Source organism: Chlamydotis macqueenii, chromosome 4, assembly GCF_036417535.1.
Source record: "Chlamydotis macqueenii isolate bChlMac1 chromosome 4, bChlMac1.mat, whole genome shotgun sequence".
NCBI classification, from domain to species: domain Eukaryota; kingdom Metazoa; phylum Chordata; class Aves; order Otidiformes; family Otididae; genus Chlamydotis; species Chlamydotis macqueenii.
The window spans coordinates 44,064,651-44,084,876 of NC_141559.1; the positions used below are offsets into that span (position 1 = coordinate 44,064,651).

Below are 20,226 nucleotides of genomic sequence, written 5' to 3' on the forward strand. Positions count from 1 at the left end.
GCAGTGTAAACTCACTGAAATGGCAAAAAAAAAACCCCTCATACACTCAGGAAAAAATGTCTGCTTTTTTAGCATTTGAATGAATCAAGCAGTTTGAGGAGGACAAAGCTGAGGGAGGAGACCACACACCTGCAAGCTACAGTGTGGAGATTCAAAGGACTGAGAGGAGAGTCCTCTCTCTTTGGTAGCAGCAAGTCATTAGATGTGTTAAGCAATATTAGGAACTCGGATACTTATAAGAATATGGAGGCAGTAAATGTGATCTTCCTTCCATGACTTTTGGTTTTGCTAGTGTTGCTTTCTCATAAAGTTGACAGAATGCGGATACATCTTTAACTTTTGTCAGATGACTACGCAATAGGTTGAGAAGAAATTGCTTATAAAGAATGTGAATGGTTGGATGTTAAACTGTGAGATTGTTTCAAATATTGATGCAGGTCCCTGAGGCAAATGTCTCTGCAGAACCCCACATCCTAATTTTGTCAGTGTCTTCATTAATTATCTAAACAATAAATAGATAGTAAATTTTTTAAAACCAAGCAAGCTGGCATTGGCAGGGAGGTTACAAATTATTGGGAAGACAAGGTCAAAATACAAGTTGGTCTTGCCAAATTGAAGAAATTATTAGAAGAAAATAACATGAGATTAGGCAACAAAAAGAATTTAAACTATATGCTGTGTCCAGATTTGGACACCATACTTGGGAACCATGCAGTAGTCATTTGGAGATCCCAGGTGAACTTCGGTTGTTTAATCTAGAACAGGGAGGACATAGTATCTGTTTTCTGATATGAAAAAGGTCATTAAAAAGGGGATAGTGATTAATTGTCTCCATGGAGACAGGCAGTTTTTTCAAAAAGTTGTAGCTGTGTCCTCTCCTTTTTTTATTTACTGAAGTTTGCATCAGGCAAAGGCAGTATGTGAAGTGATCAAGGAGAAGACGATCCAGTATATCAGCTCTTAATATTTTAAGGAATGCTGTATCAAACTTCAGTGGTGCTGGTTTACTTGTGCACAACTATTTGTTTTGTGATGAAAACATGGATAAAGAAGAGTGCTTAGTGATTTTTTGAACTCTTCAGCTCCATCAAGGGGCTTTATTTAGTGACTGAGATGTAGGAAAGAGCATTCTTAGTCTGCTGAAGTACTTCATTTATTTGTTTGTTACCTAAGAGGGAGGTATAACATCGTAATTAAACCTTTTGTGATAAAGTTAAACGCCATTTGCAAGGCTTACAATAAGAGGAAATATTTAACTTTTAAAAGTTTTATTTTACAGATCAAGAGTTATAGTACTGAAAGGTAATTCAAGCAAAAGTTCAAACAGTGTATTCAAAGTTAACATTTAGGGGCATGTGTGAAGTCATATGTCATTATTTTTAAATGTAGCTTCCTGTATAGTAGCCTTGAAAACTTTTTCTTTAGTATTCTCAGTATTTTAAGCCTTAAAATTAAAAGTAATTCTTCTTAAAATAAGGTGTTTTCAGCAGCTAGCTAGGCTGGCATGAATGCAGGATGTCTAATTGCACTGAGGCTGTAGGATACCGGCCCAGCTAGAACAGTCTGGTGACTGAGGAAAGCCCTCCTAATGTATCAATTTCTAAACAAACACCTTTTTGCAAGAATTGATATTTCAAAGGATTATTTACATCAGCAGACAAGCTATGCCCTGCCTGAAAATAGATTATTTTTCTGTTTTGCTACTTACTGCAATGCTGACTTCTTATTAGAAAATATATTTTAAAATTCTTACATTAATCTCCACCTAGAGTACAAATTAGCTGCACTTCATCGATAAAACTCTGTAGCTGGAAAACTAGACTCAAAATCTTTCATGCAAGAAGAAAAATGTTCTTGACTATATTCCTTTCTCTGAAACAGGAGCTTTTTATTACTTTATACTATTTGCCAAGAACATAATACATATTTCTTGCTGAATACTTGGCTGTTGGCTTTTGTCTTGGTAATGAAATACATAGACACATGCTCTGAACGTATCTTGACAGTGGAGTGAACTTCATTATTCCACAGAGATGCAAAGATCTATTGTAGGAATATTGGCTCGGTTGCATAGTGTTTATCATGTGGACACCATTGCTCATGGCAGCAGGAGTGTGTGGAGGCTCATATTATTCATTTGCAGTTTGGCCTAGCACCCGTCTTTATTATTAGCGTACAGCAAATAACGCGTTGATCTTGAAGAACTACCAGGGGTGCGTACATGGATCTTTTGCTGGCACCTACCATGTACTTTCAGAGTTCCTCAAGTTCCAGAAGCAAAAATAGGAAGACTTTTTTCAGTGTTTCTTCATTTTCTTCATAGTCATTACTTCAGGTGGCACCTGTACAGTTGGTACAGAGTCTGTGTCCCACACCAGTCATCTTTAAAAACTGAACCCCAAACGGACAGTTCATCTCTTGCTTCATTGCTCTCTGATTCAGTAAATCCCACAGAAAGTAAAATCAAGTCTCAAGGCGAGTTCCTCCCCTGTGACCCAGGAAGAAGAAGGTTGTTTTGTGTGTTGCTTCTACCTGAGAATTTGGACTAGTCAGAGTTTTCTCCTTGGGAAATGCAGGTGTATGAACCACTCCCAGATTAATGGGAAGGTATCTAAAGGGTACTGGGACAGACAGAGTAATGTATGAAGGAAGAAAACCACTAATGCAGAGTATGCTGTGTCAGATTTGCTTGAGGTTGCTGTCCCTGCTCTGGAAAGAGAAGCAACAAAGACAAAGTGCTGACCTCTGTGAAGCTCATTCTTCTTCTAAGAAAATGTACTCAGTCTTTTTTTTCTTGCTATTACTCTTTGTCAAGAGATTGTATCTCGCAGCTAGAGCACGTTTTGGCCTCCAGGAACAGTTCCATCTGCAAGTGATTGAAACCTGTTGTCAGGAATCCACTTCACCTGACCTCAAAACACAGCTTAGTTGTGGCTGTACTGCTTTTCTGCCTCCATTGAGAGATTAAGCCTCATCACTAAACAGCAAACTAAATTATGAATGAGGTTCTTTTAGCAGATTTTTTCCCTTTGGCTTGTTTGTTTTCCGACTTGCTCCTGATATTAGTTGTTAATGGAGTAGCATCTTCTGTAATTACAGTGGAGGCATGGCTCTGCTTTTAAAGTACAGTTATAAGGGGAAAGTATTTGCAGTGCTCTGTTTCATTTTATTTATAAGCATAGCATTTAGAAGAATAGCATCCTTTGTAGCCCTTCAGAAGGAAAGCTATAAAAGTGATTCTGTCAATGGTAATAATTTCAATCTTTGACCTGCAATTCTGTGTTTTATAATGTACTTATTTGTGGTTTGCAATTTATATTTAATTGCATGTTTGAGAACGCTTGTGCATAGCATTCTTCCTTTAAATCTTTCATTAGTTTTATTTGTTTGCCAGCAGAATATGGCTGAATGCTACAGCAGCTGCTTTGCAACTGTAACTCTTCTCTCTTATTACTAATAATGACAGCCAACAATTTACTGTGTATATTAAGTTTGGTTATGGGTTGTTGTATAACTGAAGTTTTCAGGAAAATATTTTCACAAACATAGGACAGAAATGTCAGACTGACCTAATTACTGTTCTTCTCTGCAGTTTCTGTGGGCTGTCTTCTCTGCTGCTAGCTGGAGATGAGTAGTTTGAAAATGTATTTGTTAGCAAAATATTCAGATTTATTATCCTGCTGTTTATGGCATCATAATTCCCATTTCTGTTTAGCTGGTAGTCTGGGAATATTTTTGCTTATGAAAGTAAAGGAAGGACTGCCCTAACTGGAGGGAGTGAAACTGCTAATGAAAGCCATGGAAGAGAGGGAAGCATCCCAGAGAGCCCCCCCTTCTCAGGGGAGGTGGCAGAGTTTCTCAGGGGGGAGTTGGGGTACGAGCTAGGACAGGGTCAGAGCAAGGTAATCAGGGGACTCAGATTGAGAGATCAAAAAGAAAGGAGGTTATGGTGACAGTGTAGGGCACAGGCAGTCCTCTCGTCAGAGGACTTACATCCTTCAGAAGCACACAGCTTTTTTTCAGTTGGCGTAATCCGTGCTGACCCTGGCCGCTGCCACTGAATAACAGACGATAATCTCAAGGATTACTAGATTACTGAGCAGTACAAACACAAGTTATGTAAGTGCCTGCAGGGCTAAAGTGATGTCCCATGGTGAGAAGTTTCTGGGCAGATGGAGCAGTTTGAATCCTTGGGGAAAACAGATAATTAGAGGTGTGAAGCCAGTCTATACGCTGATGCTGAGCGTGGGTTACAGCAGCACCTTGATCTCTTACTGAGATTCAGTTCACACTTCCAAGGACAGCCTCTGCATTCAAGGAGAAGAAGCTGAGGAAAAGTGGAAATACCTCAAAGTGTGTGGATTCAGGGCCTGAAAGCAGCCACTGACAATCCTCTTTGAATCTGCATTTGATGTATTTCCACGAGGAGCTAAGAAACCTGTTGGCTCAGAAGCGCTGAGCACTCTTTGTGTAGTCTGTAAAATGATAACAGTATTACCAATTCCCTCCTATAAATGTCATCTAGTTAGTGAGACTATCTGTCAGCAACCATCTAGACAATATAAAGCACATTTGTTTGTGGTGATGAATGTGACCATGATGGAGGAGATCAGATGAAACGATAGTTTCTTTGGGGCTGGTAGCTGCCATTTCTATCACAGATTATTCAGATTCTTTGTTAAGGACTTACTTTTTCTGTTTATCTTTGCTCTTGGTTTGTTTTTTTTTATAAACTCTTGACAATAAAGCCTTTATAGGTCAGTTGCAGGAGTCCCTATTACTGTCCAGGTTACCTTCCTGCCAGTTCAGGATTTGATATGCCTTTTGTGTGCTTTCTAATTTAATTCTGAAGTGATAGGGCTTTCACTAGCAAATTTTTGGAAATGAGTCAGGGATGACTGATTGCCCCAAAATTCTCAAACTCTTCAGATATTTCTTAAAATAAACATATAATTTATTTTATCCATATACTGTTAGTCTAGATAAGTTCGAAATAACAGTATTTCCTGGAAGCAAATATAGACAGGAATCTTGGGATTTGAATTAATGCAGTTGCAGTGCTTATATATTACTGTTTTCAGTTCTCAAATTTTTCTTGCAGTATTTTTATTATAGATATATATAGGTTAGGGTGACCCCTCCTGATCCTTGTGCTATCACATGGCAGACAGTGGGGCGATGCTGGCACAAGGGTAGCTGGGCAGTGTGAGCCTCTGGACCCAGGAGGAAGAAAGTCTGCAAGGCAGCTGCGGTCTCTACCAGTGAGTCACCCAGAAGCCAGCCATGTGCCTAGTCCAGCCCTATCCCACATGAGGCAGATTTTTTTTCTGAGGAACTGCCATTATTCTGCCTTTGAATTACTCCCAGAGGTCCCCTTCGACTTGTTGTTCTCAGAAATATATGTTGGACCTTCTGGCAATATGAAAATTTCAGTATGCAATGCCTAGGGTCTGAGAGGTTGGCCATCTCACTGGATGGCAGTGCTCTTCTGTGCTTGGGCAGTTTCAGTATGTAGAGATTCTTCTTTCTGCAGTAAATGTGGTTTGTTCAGAATGGTTTAGACTATGGCTTGCACAAATTAGCAGAACTCCATGGCAAATTCATTATCCTTATTTTCCTTCAAGGTCAGGTCCAGAGTTCATGTACAACAGTAAGTTCGCTGGCAATGCATTCTTCATACACTTAAACCATCTAAAGACCCAGCTGCAGGTTTACAAGACACATTGGTTGGAAGCAGAGTCATGTATTCAGTCATTCAGATTTCTAGTGCTTCACTGCTAGATGTGACCCTTTACTAGTAAATAGTGTAATAAGTGTACTTGTGACACTTATGTAAATATGCACTTATATTTAGAGTAAACAAAAAAATGTTATATTTCAACTGAGATAGAACATTTTCCTCTCAGCTGCATATCAAAATATTCACATAGCTGAAGGAGTTTATAACAGAAGTGAGCATTCGTAACAGCAGTCAGCAACTCTTGCCATCAGAACATTTTACTAACAGTTAATGAAAACTGTCTATACACTATTTTTGGAAACAACCAGTTCACATCCAAATTCTGAAAGCCAAACATTAGATATAACTCTTCTGAGGAAATAAAATGAGCTATTCGGTATCTCCTGCAATTTCTGAAAGCTTTGCTGTTCAAAATCTCAAAGATATTAATCTTCCATAGATCACACTCTCAATATTCTCTCTCTAGCTCATTATTGTTAAGGCACATTTCCATGTACTTGTAGTACAGAGTGAATGAGCTTATGCAAATCTGGAGAGCTATCCCTAGACCAGACTTCCATTTTATTTTTATTATCAAATGGAGATTTATTTTTTTATATGATTTACTATGATGATAAAACAGGAAGGTTCATTTCCCTGGGTTTCCACAGCCCTGTCTGCCCATCTTTACAAAAACATCAAATTAAAAGCAGATACTGTCATGGGACAATGAAGTGCTCAACCCCATCAGTTTTCAGCTCCTTCATCCTTCGTTGTGAAGTGCTTGCCAGTGTTTTTCTGTCAGGTCCATTTTTGAAAAACTGCTTTCACTGTTTCACAGTTTTTACAAGAAAATATTGTTGTGCCTCTGGTGCAGGCAAGGAGAAATCTAATTTCATTGTAGTTAAGTGCCTGCCTCCCCATTACCCTCCATAATAGGGTAACATATCAAGTTATAGAGCTTTAATAAATAGCAGTGATGCATCTAGGAGTACATTTCCGGGATCCCAGAATACATTTGACTACTTATTTGCTTTTTCAGGCATCATCTTTTTTTGCCTTCTCATAACTTAATAATAACGTTCTTGAAATCATTGACCGCTGGCAAATGGTTGACCTACTTTTTATAACAATGGCATGGCTACACAGGCTCCAGTCTTCCTCCCTGTCAGCATGTAATAATTTCAGGCTTCTGCATTAACCTCCAAAGACAGCTATAAATGAAATATTAAAATTACCTTTTGTCCCTATTTCCTTCCTGTTTGAAGCAACGCGTGTGCGTAAGGGTAGAGTGGGGGCAGTTGCTGGCAGTGCTACTGAACAGCAGATCAAAGGAAGAATATGCATCGCATCCTCAGCTCCATGGCAGATCACAAGCTGTATCATTAACTGTGTGTCTCATCCACTTAGCCAAGTGTGAGGGCTCTGTCTGCTTGAATCAGAGTCGCTAGTGGTAGTTTGTGGGACCCTGAGGAGAAGCCGATTCCATCAGCATGCTAGGCAGCAGTATTTTAAAAGACTTGGCTAAAAAACCAGGAGCAGGTTATTGTAACTATACTTCCACTTATTTGAAATCTTTGCCACTCAAAAATGTTCTGGAAGTGGCCTTCACTAACTATTCAGTCTAATCTGGTGTGTGAACAGTGGGATGAACAAGAAATAAAACCCATTGTAACTCTATTGCCTTTTCCTTGCAGTGCTTCAATACTAACTCTTCGTATTTGCCTGCCTTAATCTTTCCGTGTTACACAAATAAAGCTTCAGTCTGAAATACTGCAGGAGAGCCAGAAAAGACAAAAAGACTTCTGTTTTGTTTGGAGTTTATGGTGGTGATTGTAATTCAGCTGCCTTTTTAGTCTTTTTTCAAAATTTTCCAATAATTGCAAAGTATGCATACGACGGTACACAGTAGCATGTAGTACGGTTGTGAGAATGACCTCTTTTCCTCGCCTGGCATCCATAAAAAGACGCGAGCAACTGTTCTACCAGCCCCCGTGGAGTGCACATGGCACAGGAGACAAGGCAGGCCTGATGGGCACGGCCCCACTGGTCCTGCCTCCAGAGTGGATGCTGCGGTGAGCAGCGCTGCCGGAGCGCTGTGTGGTCCAGCCGGTTTGGTCACCCGTGAAGTTTTGCTGGAAGGTGCAAGCAGTGTAAGAAAGGCAGTTCCTGGGGCAGTCTGTAATCCTCGGTTGTGAAGTCCCTTTTACACGTTATGAGCAAAGTTATTTTTTTCTGGGATGTGGTGCCCTTAAATCTACTTTAATCTGGAATAAGTCCATAATGTTTTAGAGTTATAGAAATCAGAGTCATAGAGTTATAGTAATCACCTGCAACTTTTAACAGCGGACTGCTAACCAGTTGTATTTGTTACCATTATTTCTCTAGGACTCTGTCTTGGAAGGACAAGGTCTGGAGTAAAGGACTATTTTGGAAATAAGAAATATCAAAGAACATATGTTTGGGCCAGTCACTGCGTTTTAAAAGGAATCATTTATTGTCTTTAATGAAATTTAAAATTTTCTCCTTGAGTTTAAACTTTGCTTATGATCCTGTACTGGGCATAAGTAAATCAATAAAGCAAAAATAAGCACTGGAAAGGGTAGACAGTTCTGTGGTTTATACCCCTACATCTAAAGAGGGGAAGATAGCACTGTAATTGGGTAGTAATTCTGTTCGGCTACTGCCCTCATTTATTCTGAGAGAACATCCTTGAAGGTAGTGATGGGATTTAGTGAACTGTTATTGTTCCCTAACGCCTGGCAGGTGGTGATGGAGTTAATGTGCAACCAGGATGGATAATCTAAGGATGTGATGCTGACTCTCTTCCTTATTTGAAAATAGAAGTTCAATCTCAAATGCGATGTCAATTTACCTAAGTGTTACTTTCCATAGACATGAATTTCCTTGTTAGCTTGAACAGATTTTTCCTGTTTAAAAGTAAGATGTACACTCAGGTTAGAGTATTGGCATTGCCTTAACATTCCAGCCACATGTTTCATAATAACCCAGAGGGAAAAGATTATAGTAGGAGGTTCATTGTGCCTTCATAATCAAAATAATTGGATTTTCACAAGAACCAGAAACAGGGTGACTTCCTCCACTTCTGAAGTTCTTAGTTTGTGCAAAACACTACTTATCTGTTTGGATTCTGACCTTGAGTTAACTTTAAATACAGAAGCTGGTATAGTTGAGAATCTAGACAAGTTGAAAAAGAGTATGTCCTTTAAAAAGAAGACAAAAATCTTTTTTGTGTTTAGTTTTAGATATGCTTCAAAGTGAAGCTTACCAAAAGCCAACCCTTAACAGAAATTATACCCATTGATATGAAAAGATATTATAAATAGTTGTGTCCAATTTTGCTTCATGGTTGGGCGTTTGCCCAACAGTTCTTACTTCTTACTAATAGGCTGATGGTTTTTTTGCTGCCATTGAACTCTGCACGTCCAAGATCCGTGCCTGCTTATGACATGAATGTGGCTCATGCCCTCAGTTCACCTTTCTTTCTTTTACAGTACTGAGACCTCAGTCTTGTAAGACTGCTCATGTATTGGACTCATCTTTTTAATATGACTTGCAGCATAATATTCCAGCTGTTCTTTTGCTTGTTTTATCCTTCTGAACACTTTTGCCTGTAGGACATTTTGTGAGGCTTTCATTTTCTTTTTACTTCAGGATGCTCATTTCTGCTGACCCACCTCCTTAGTTTGAGACCTGTATATCTCCTCTAGCAATAATTCAGATAGATTTCCCTTGGATTATGAGAGGTAATTACAAGAAGGGGAAGCCTTCTTTTCGAAGTCTTTCATCTCTACCCAACTGACTCACCTCTTCAGCTCCATTAATTTTCTAAATATGAGAGGGAAGGCCAAATGGACCTCAACATCATTACCCACGTAAGGGCTCATCACTCTTTTACAGTGTGATTTTTTCAATTAAGTTTAGCAACGTGATAATAAAAATATGCAAAATAGGCAAAGAAGCCATGTGATTAAATCACAGTGCAGATATTTATAAACTGAACCTTAAGAGCTTTTACAGCTTTCCTAGTAGCTGACTCTCTGCAGCTGACTTTCTGGCTGTCCATTGGAGAAGAATGGGGGTTTATCTTAATGTTTCCCCAACAAAAATGTAGTTAAAAAATGAAATGTCATTATATAGGGACTTGAGAGATAATTTTAAGTGATACAACTTGGCTGCTGCGTGTTTCAGCACAATGATCTATTTTAATATGATTTTAACTGATAGGTTATGTAGAAAGAAACCTGATACCTTTTTCTGTCTTTTTCGTATCTGTAAAAAATATTTGTTTCAATACCAAAAAAAAAAAAAAAAATTAAAGTAAGTGTGACGGGTATAATGCCACTTACACAAATTTCATGTAATTAAACTAATGATTGTGTAGCACTTTTGTAATCTCCAACAACAATCGCTACATAAGATTGCAAATTTTAATTAATTTTTTTTAACTCTGTTGGTCATGAGAAATTTGCCATATTTGGCATCAAAATGAGGCCTTGCTGCAATTTTAGTAGAGACACTGTTGATTGTGTGGAGATGCAGGCTACAAAATTATGAGTCAAAGTAAATTAGCCCTGATCTTTATCCTGCATAGTAGTGCCTTCTGCTCTGGGAAGTGGTAGAGAGTCAGGGAAAGCTTGTGTGAATTTATCACAACCTGTCACAAGCAGTTACTTTCACTAGTATTGTTGGGTACATGCCCACTCTTCTGCCACACTAGTATTTCACAGGTTTGAGTTGTCCAGCAAAGATGTTGCTTTAATTTAAAACATAATGGGTCTCTGCTAAATCTGAACACAACTCTGTTCTGGAAAAGGGAATTATTTTATTGTCAACATTGAATAGAATTTCAATGGAATTGCTTGAAAAGCAAGATATTTGTCATTGCAAAGTTAATCATTTTGTGCTAGCCTACAGGTGAGTGGTCTTTTAGCGTATTTTAGAGATTGTTTGTGGAAAAATATTGGGAGAAAAATTAGCACAGAAATAAACATGGGTGAAATTTTAGGGGTATGCCTCTTAAAGGACAGTTATCTCACAATTTAATTACCACTTGTGAAATAGTTGACTGTATGCCAGTGAGCAGAAAAGTATCAAACGTGTATGCATACACTCAGGTATTTATTGTAGGTAAGATGGAGATAGTGTGCATCTATATTAAATCTATCAACATGTGATGGATTTTGCAGACAACTCATTAGAAAGATATGGCAAAGAAAAATTAATGTAAGAATATGCTAACCGCTTAAGAGTGACAATACAATAGTTTAATAAGAGAATAAACAACTGGAGATGTAGAAGGAGTCTGCACAGTGGGATACAGATCTACAAATTAAAATCTGTCTGAGAGTAGCTTTGGTTTGCTTTGTGAAAATTACTGGGGCACCTTACTATAATTAGGACTGCAAGTTACATACGTTAACAGAGGAAAAAAATCAACTGGTAATTTACAGTGCACTGTGGTGACAGCCTTGAACATACAGTGAATGAGCTGCTGGAGTGGAGGCAGCTTTTATGGGGAGCAAATCAAGTTGAAGACAGATCTTTGCTTAGTTGATCTGCTGTGTATTTTAAGACATTGTTTCTAGACTCTCTAAGGAGATAATGATGTGGACATAAGGAATGGAGTGGTTTCCAAAACCTATGTGATCATTTGGTACAGACAGGAGCAGAACTTCATCAAAGGGAAAAGTCATTCAGAAGACTGGAAATTTTTTCTTGAGGAAAAAAAGAAAGACTAAATCCCATAGGCTAATGTCACAGATACAGGTTTTACTTTTTAAATTTTGATGATTTTGTAAACATGGAGGTTATTCATATTGTTAGAATGGATAAAAGTTAAAAGAAAACAGTACTTTACAGAAGTATTACATGTTAAAAAGTCAGTACATTTAAAAATACATTTTAAATATATTTGTTTAGAGAGTTACGTATATAAAAGATTCCGCTTTTTATTTTACTTCTTGAAAAATTCAGTAAGTCTGATCCACGTTCGTTCCAGCTACATCAACATCTTTTTCTGTGCACAGTGTGGAGTCTGTCCCTCAATTTATCTTTAGCTGGAGCAACCTTTACATTTATATTTTTGTAATTTATTTAATGAATCTATATCACTTCCTAGCCATCTGATCAACTCATCTTAATTTCAGTGTCTCTTATTTCTACATTCACTTCACTTCATATGAATGACCAAGTCTGTCTCTTACTTTACACATATATAGATTTTAATTTTTAGTTTTATAAGAACCTTTTATTACACAGGATTAGTGTCAGCTTCTGCTGTTTGCTTTAAGAAGTTCTGGTGCAGTATCAGGAATCACTGCAGAGAGCACCAACAGCAGTAACACTGAAACAAGGTATTTGAATTTATTCACTCTTCTGAGGTGGCTTCATGTGGTATCACTAGGGTGGAGAGGCACTCTCCTTGAATAACAAGACATTGAAATTCACTATAAAAAGTGCTCAGTAGGTCACCAGTCATTTCTGGGACTGTCACTGTGCCAGCAGCAACACAGCTCCCTTCTTCCTCATCTGTCTCATCCATGACTCCACAAGGTCAACAGGACCCTGCACTGACTCCCAATACAAGCTGACATTTACCTCTGGTTTTGTACTGTGTGCCAGTTGGTTTGGCACTGAGGATCAGTTTGTCTGTTGTATCCTGCATGAGGTGATGCCTCTTTCTGGCGATCATCTGTTTCTGTTCAGTAGTTCAGCACAGAGCCTTTAATCAGTCTGGATTACACAGAGTGCAATATGCCGTTTACTGGATGTGATTATATTGACCAAACTTCAGCTGTTCCAGGCAGGTGATTCCTATCAGTCCTTTCCAAAGCGCCGCAGTAAGCAGAAGCATCTCAATTCAGCAATGACCGAAGCACAGTGTAATATTTTCTTTATGTTGAATAATAGATGACACAAGCCTACGTTCATCTACCGACATAAGAGATGTGTCATACATTGAGACACACAGATGTATCATACATTGGGCATCTTTCAGTCTCAGCATCAGTGTACCTACTGCACACTTCATCTAGCACAAGTGCTTTCCCATTTTCATTTCCTAAGTGTCCTTCTGCATGCTAACAAAGCTCCTCTTTCCTTTTCAAATCTTTGTGAATCCTTTAGGCCCACTGTATATTTCACTCTTGCAATGCAAGAGGGGTAGATTTAGATTGAAAATTAGGAAAAAATTTTTTACGATGCGAGTTATAGAACACTGGAACAGGTTGCCCAGAAAGGTGGTGGAGGCCCCATCCCTGGAAACGTTCAAGGCCAGGCTGGATGAGGCTCTGAGCAACCTGATCTAGTTGGGGATGTCCCTGGTCCTTGCAGGGGGGTTGGACTAGATGACCTTTGAAGGTCCCTTCCAACCCTAACCATTCTATGATTCTATGATTCTATGATGCCAAACCCTGCCATGCAGTTATTGGTTTGCAATAAACCACATTTGATTCTAAGGCAAGTAACTTCATGCTCCTTTTAAATCCATGTCATTCTTTCTCTTACCTTGAAAAGTCATAGATCGTCTCTTTTCTTCTGCATGTAAATTATAAGAAGTTAAAAAAATATTTACTGGCTACAGTTAAGCTACTGTTATACCATTTTTAGTGCTCTTTTTAAATCTGTTTGTAAGCTATCTTTTCACATTAAGTGTTTGCCTGCCATTTCCTCAGTTTATCTTTTTTTCAAAAAAAAAAAATTTGTTGGGGTGGGGTTGTTTTGCATTCCTACTAAATTGAACGCTTTTTCCATCTCAGCACAGAAATCTGTGACCTCTTGGGCCATTTTTGGATCAGCTTTTCCTTGCAGTATTGTTCTTCTGGGTATAGTCAGTGAGTCTGTGCAGTACTTCTCATGTGGAAGGTTTTTATAAATATTTTTTAAGTTTAGCAACTTTAGCCATTCCACTTTTTCTGATGTTTTGGGAGTCTTTGTCCTTTTAAGTTTTTGACTACTTTTCAGCTTCCCACTGTAATTACTCACATAATATTATGCTACAGTAGCTCAAGTCTGATTTAATGAAAAATGACTTCTACAGACATAGCGTTGTATTTGACATTTCCATATGGAAGCCATTAAACAAGAGATTAATTCTTCTCCTTTGGGCTCAGTGCAGTTCTGTTCTTATCTGTGTGAGTGATCCTATTGCCTACAAAAGGACTTTTCATATCAGTCATGATTGTAGGACTGGAATCTTGTCTTCATATTTTGGAGACAATTTAAGGCCTATTCAACAGCAACTGCTTGTGGCATGGAGTGGGATAGGTATCCTGTGCCAAGTGGTCATGTTCACACAGCTTGTTGCTCATCACAGTGCAATGAAAACCAAAAAGTCATCCTGTTTGTCCCCTCCACTGCTCTTCCTGCAAAGCAACAAATGTCAGAACATGTTGTGGAATAAAAAAAAAAGAATGGAGGAACATTACATGAAATATCTTTTTTTTTTTTTTTTAAGTGAGTGGTGCAAGAAATATGAGTGTGCTAGTGTTCCAGTCATTGTTTGGTGCTTTTTCTAGTTGCCATAAATGTTCTGAACTCTCATGAACTAGCATCTAAATAACAAGGGGTTTCTTTACTCAATATTACCACTGGTAAAATCAACAGGTTATAAAATGTCATTTATAAGTATCTGCCAATTGTTTTACAATTTGAAGTCTTTAATTTTTTCATCTTCCATCTGATTCACTTGTGAGGATTGTTTTCTTCGTAGGCCATTCACTGTGTCAAGAGAAATGCTCATGAAACTTATTGTACCCAAGAGAATTAGAGAAATCCTGCATTTCCCCAGTGGTTTCTGGGACTTCATTTCTTCTGCCAGTAAAGATTTAGTTATAAGCATTCTCCATGCAAGTCCATCTTTATAAAAGGATGTTGTGTTTTGATTATTTAGAACCTGAAGTCACAAAGGGCATGTTGTAATTAGATTTACTTCGGTAGGAATTGAAAATGTATTGTAGTAGTCAGAATCCCCAGGGGAAGGTTTCTAATAAAATCTCCATTGAATTTATTCATATGTGGAAAGAACAGTCAATATTTGAGGTATGAAATGTCAATAAAAGTAAAAAAGTATTAGCATTCAGTGTAGGTAACGGTGCATGGCCTTGCCAGTTAGAATATTGCAGCTTTGTTTCACAAAGCTTCTATGTGCTTTTAAAAATACAATCTCTAAAGGAAAACAGAATTAATCTGTTAAAAACAGAGCTCACTACTTGTGAAAATGGGTAGTTTAATATAAGATATAATTGAAAATATATATATATTTTTATAGAAGTGAAAAGTAAAATGTGTAATACTTTTCATTACCATGAATGCAGATGAAAGGATATTTTTTAACATTCATGCATGGAGGGATTTGCTGGCATACTAATGGTGACAGAGACCGCTCAACTGTCTACTTGCTATTTTGTCATCTTCACTGGCTTGGATAAAATATAGAAAATAGAAATAGAAAAAAGAAGTAGAAAATAGAAATATAGAAATAGAAAAAAGTGTTACGGTGTTAAGACAGAGAAAATATGGCAGAATGTTGTTCCATTAACTTGATGTCCTCAAGGGGGCCTACAGGCAAGACTAGGAGAGACTGTTCAGTAGGGCCTGTTGTGACAGGATATGAGGTAATGGTTTCAAAATAGAGGGAGGTAGATTTAGATTAGATATTAGGAAAAAATTTTTTACACTGAGTGTGGTAGAACACTGGAACAGGTTGCCCAGAGAGGTGGTGGATGCCCCATCCCTGGAAACATTCAAGGCCAGATTGGATGAGGCTCTGAGTAACCTGCTCTAGTCGAAGATGTCCCTTGTCCTTGCAGGGGGGTTGGACTAGATGGACTTTAAAGGTCCCTCCCACCCTAACCACTCTATGATTCTATGATGTCCTCTTTAATAAACTTCTAACTTATGCATGATTCCTGTGCTACCTACCAGTCCTAAATTCACCGCCAAGTCCTAAATCAGTGGCAAAGGGTGAAGGAAGGAAGCACTGCCTGGAAGCCATCCAGGTCTCTCTACATAGGGAGAGTTACCTGTCTTTTCTCTTGCTGACCAGCCATCAACAGGAATGTGTTCCTTCCAGCCTCTTGCTCTGAAACTAATTATGCGCATGTTGACCTGCATTAATTGACATTGCACTTGCATTAGACTTTCTTCAGCCTGTTGTCTCCTCACTGTTCAGTGTAGATCCCTTTGTATCCCCCATTCACTGCAACTTCAAGGAATCAGTGAGCAACAGTTAAATCCTGAGAGTTGTCAGCGTATTTACTGCATTAGAAACATGATCTTCTTGGTAGTGAAAAAAAGGAAAATCTGGCTTAGTTTCCAGTACAAAATTACTGTTTGTAAATTTAAAATGCATATTTCATTAATATTCTCTAACACTAACTTTAGATATCCCATTTGTTTTCTATATTATCTATGGGAAAGTTAATTCAATTAAATTCCATATGTTTATTCGTGCAATAAATGGAAACACGGGAAACATAGCAAATTATTTGCCTATGAGTTAAATTACCACTGTGAGACAAAGTTTAGGAGTTTTAAATGGTGCTGTAGAAAAGCAGATTTTTAATTCCCAACAGCTGCTCTGTAGCCATTCGCTGTCACATTTCTGCCCTTCTCTAGCCAGCACTCACAAGACTGAAAGGAATTGAAAAGTTTTGCTAACTTTCAAATGTGAGTTACTTCACGTAGAGTACTGAGACTACATTAAATACTTTGTCAAATTTTCAGAGTCCTTTTCTTTTTCTCTTATATGGGTTTATTTAGTAATGAACGGATTTTTTTTTTTAAAGGAATTTGTGCATGACTATCTACCATGCTTCATATCTATTTACATGTCCATCACATTGCCTGTCTCATCTAGAGTGCATTTTGGGGTGAATGAAGGTAAATGTTTGATTAGAGTACCTTTTGTCTATGCCTGCCATAGCTTTGCAATTGTGGAAGCCAGACCACCTTCATTCACACAAACACACACCTAGGCACACATGCACATGGTCCAAACATCTTAATTACTGTTTGTATTGTTTTATTCATCCTTCAGGTCTCCTGTAATGGCTGGAGGTCTATTTGCAGTTAACCGGAAATGGTTTTGGGAGCTGGGAGGCTATGATCCAGGATTAGAAATATGGGGAGGAGAGCAGTATGAAATCTCCTTTAAGGTAAGTCATCAAGTCACCTTATATGATACTTCCTTACTTGTTTGGTGCAAGACTCATGTTATCGTCGTGCTTTGATTCATACTGGCTTTTGTCTTTTAACTAAAATTAATTTAGTGCAATACTACTTTTTTCTTTAGGAATTCCCACGAATTTCACAGAGGATTATGCCATAAATATATGCTTCAAAAATCACAGAGTGCAGTTCCCTGTGAAAATGTTAGTACCTTACCACCATCAAAGAATTAAGTTCTACCTTGTTCCCTTCATCAGGTCTTCTCCATAATTTTCTGCCCAGATGAACAAGTTTAGTCATATCTGGGGACAGGGTCCCCTGGAGTCAGCTCAGGGAAATGGGTGGAAATGAAAAGAGAAAGTTGTAGGAAGGACCCCTTTCAGCAGCAGTGTTAGTGATCTAACACTAGATCAGCTCAGCTGCTCTCAGCTGTTAACTACAGGCCAGCTTTTCAAAATCAGATTATTTTTAAATTGCATTTGAATTATTGTAATGGCAAAATATATAGGGAATTTTCAAGTGCTCAGGTTATGTACAACCAGCCATGGTATATTCTTATATCTTCTATGTGAACATGTGTATTCAAATCGATTACTTGGCTTTTACATGTCGAGTTGAAAGTCTTGTTACTCTCCACATGTAAAATAGCTATTTGCATTAGTTTGATGAGGACTAATATGTCTAATTTTGAAAACTGAGTTTATTGTGTTCCAGTATACCCAAAGACATAAGAAGTTTTCCCCATGGCCTCTACATGCAGAGATTTTCAATTTGCATTGATAGACTTTCATGACAGATGAATTGAGTCAAGCACATTTGGATGAAGCTTGGAACTGAAATTAGAATTCACATTTAGCTTCAGGATCTTTCTAGCCTACTTCCAAACTCTGACACTGTAAAGCTCAGTAAATAAATTTTGTATGTCAGCCATGACTAATATCATATATCTTGCTGAATCTGAGTTTCAACAGCAATTAAAACAACAGAGCTGAGGGCATTCAGTTGAACAAAACACACAGCGTGACCCAACAGTGGACTGCCAGGCTGTCTTTACAGGAGTTATCAGGACAGCAAAATGGTTTGTATTAACTGTGCTACTCTCATGTTTCTCCGAATCATTTTTATACCCCAGCAAAATAGAACAGGAAGACAGGGGAAACCCAGTAGCTAGACAGTGTATTTAGAATATATTGATTTACCTTCTATCCATTTAGATTGTTTCAGAGGCAAATATAAGTAGTCACTAATAGCTGTCACAATGGTCTCTGACAGGTCACTCATTATTTTATTATCTTGTTTCAAATATTCCTTTTATTTGTCATCACAAAGAGTATACTTGTAATGCTCTCCAGTCTTTATATAGAAACCATGGTAACAGCACTGGAAATCGAGATACTAGATTGTCCCAGTGTGTTTTGCTCAAGTGACAGATTTTTTTTGGAGGCAGCTGTGTTACACTGGATCTTATTTCAGTCATATCTCCTGATTCATTTCATTAGTATATACTGACCTTAGGGTCCCTGTCCTTTCTTATTAGTATTAAAAGAAGAAAAAAAATACTCATTAAAAATTATTACCAAATAGGAACAACTTTCTATTGGGAGAATGTAACAGATGTAAGTTTTAAAAAGATGACTGCTGTTTGATTTGGGATGACAAAAAAATGCGAGAAAAATCACAGAGGCAGGAGGGAGAAACAGAAAGGACTGGGTTTTATTATAGCAGAATCACCAATATCAGCTTGGGAAAGGTTTCTGCTTCAACAGTTTCTGCTGTAGCTATAGATTCAGTCATCTTAAAACTTATTGAAATGAGGACAAGTTAGCCAGACAGTTTAATTTACTGGCTTTAATCACAAAACTTGGGAAGATGGTGCACTTGCCATCTCTCTGTTATTCACAAAGTCAGTGAAAAAGCCAGACAACCACCCTGGTTCAGTTTCCTCAGCTGCTTGAGTGGGTCTGAAACTACATCTTACCTTTACTTAGAATGTCCACATCTATGGCCTGTGGAAGTGTCATAGGATGGGTGCCCCATGTTGATGTCATCTCACATTTATGTTATTTTTCTTGACAAATAATTATTTGGAGTATGCTGCCTCAAGAACATCTCTCACCACCAGATAGTTAGCTGTTCTCCTTCATTTCTTCTTTGATTTAACTAATTCTTAAGTATTTTGTAAAAATATGACTGCTTTTCATTAAGAAGTTGCAAAAAGAGGACAATTTGAAATGTCGCATAATTGTGGGAAATTTGTATTTAGAGGACTGTTTCAGGCTGATCTTTAACCTCTGAGACAGACACAATGTTCCTTTTATGTTCTTCATATGCCTTGTTTTTAACTTTTGAGATTCATTTGTGCAAAAGCTGCAGTATAAGGCTAAATAAGTAAACAGTCTATCTACTATAAATGGAGACCATGCTGATGACATGACCTTCCCAGTGTCAGACTGGGGATTCTTGTGGTTAATGCAAATACAGCGATGTAGTTATGGAGGGATGCGTGCCAGAGCAAGAGTTGAAATGAAGTAGTGTCTGGTTCATCTTGAACTGGTATGTTCAGGAAGATTTTTCACAAATGTATGTGTCAAATATCATGTTTATATGTCCAAATTCACTCGTGCCAAGCATGCAAAAATGTTTAAAAAACAGTAGATGTTTTATATTCTCTGGACTAATTTCATTTGGAGAAGAATTTCCTGGAAACTTCATTCCACAGAAGGATGCACACATTATAGAGGGAAAAGATCACTTAACAATCAAGGTCCTATTAAGGAAAAGCACCTTCTCAACCAAAAGCCCCTGCATTACTGTACCGGAGACATCCACAGTCATCCCCACAACCCAATTACAGGAGTGTTTGCTACAAAGCAAGTGGGAAGCCATAGGTGCAAAGTGTGGGCTTAGAGAGTCAGAGAAATTGGATCTTTCAGAAAAGTATGATGGCTAGATCTGTGCTAGTCAAGACTCAGTAAAATAGTTTGTCTGAAGTCCTCTGGCTTAAGGAATTATTAGCTTCTTCATCATGAACCTAACATCAGCTACTCTGCTCTGCTTTCTGTAATCTTCTACTGCACCTTGCAAACCCCAGACAAGCAATGAATTCAAGTTCAGTGCTGGATCAAGGGCCATCATGCAAGCTGAAAGGAATCACTGATAATAGCAAAGCCATATTGCTTTATGAGTTCAAGATGTGAAGACAGAGTTCAAGGACTGATTGAACATTAGATTCGCAGAACAAGTGGTTGCCTGAGGAGTCAGGCAGCGGTTCCTGACAAAAAGAGGTCAAACCCGATTTAGGAAAGGTACTCAGG

At 38.1% G+C, this 20,226-nt stretch overlaps 2 protein-coding genes across 2 annotated transcripts in view; one reads left to right on the plus strand and one right to left on the minus strand.

Annotated features, from left to right (window-relative positions):
• The window catches only part of SCRG1 (stimulator of chondrogenesis 1), a 780,146-nt gene that overhangs the window by 569,172 nt on the left and 190,748 nt on the right, over positions 1-20,226 (minus strand). The window lies entirely within an intron of this gene.
• The window catches only part of GALNTL6 (polypeptide N-acetylgalactosaminyltransferase like 6), a 487,857-nt gene that overhangs the window by 425,185 nt on the left and 42,446 nt on the right, over positions 1-20,226 (plus strand). The window contains exon 7 of the mRNA XM_086746397.1: positions 16,782-16,899. Coding sequence (XP_086602523.1) covers positions 16,782-16,899 — 118 coding nt within the window. The remainder of the gene's footprint in view (positions 1-16,781; positions 16,900-20,226) is intronic.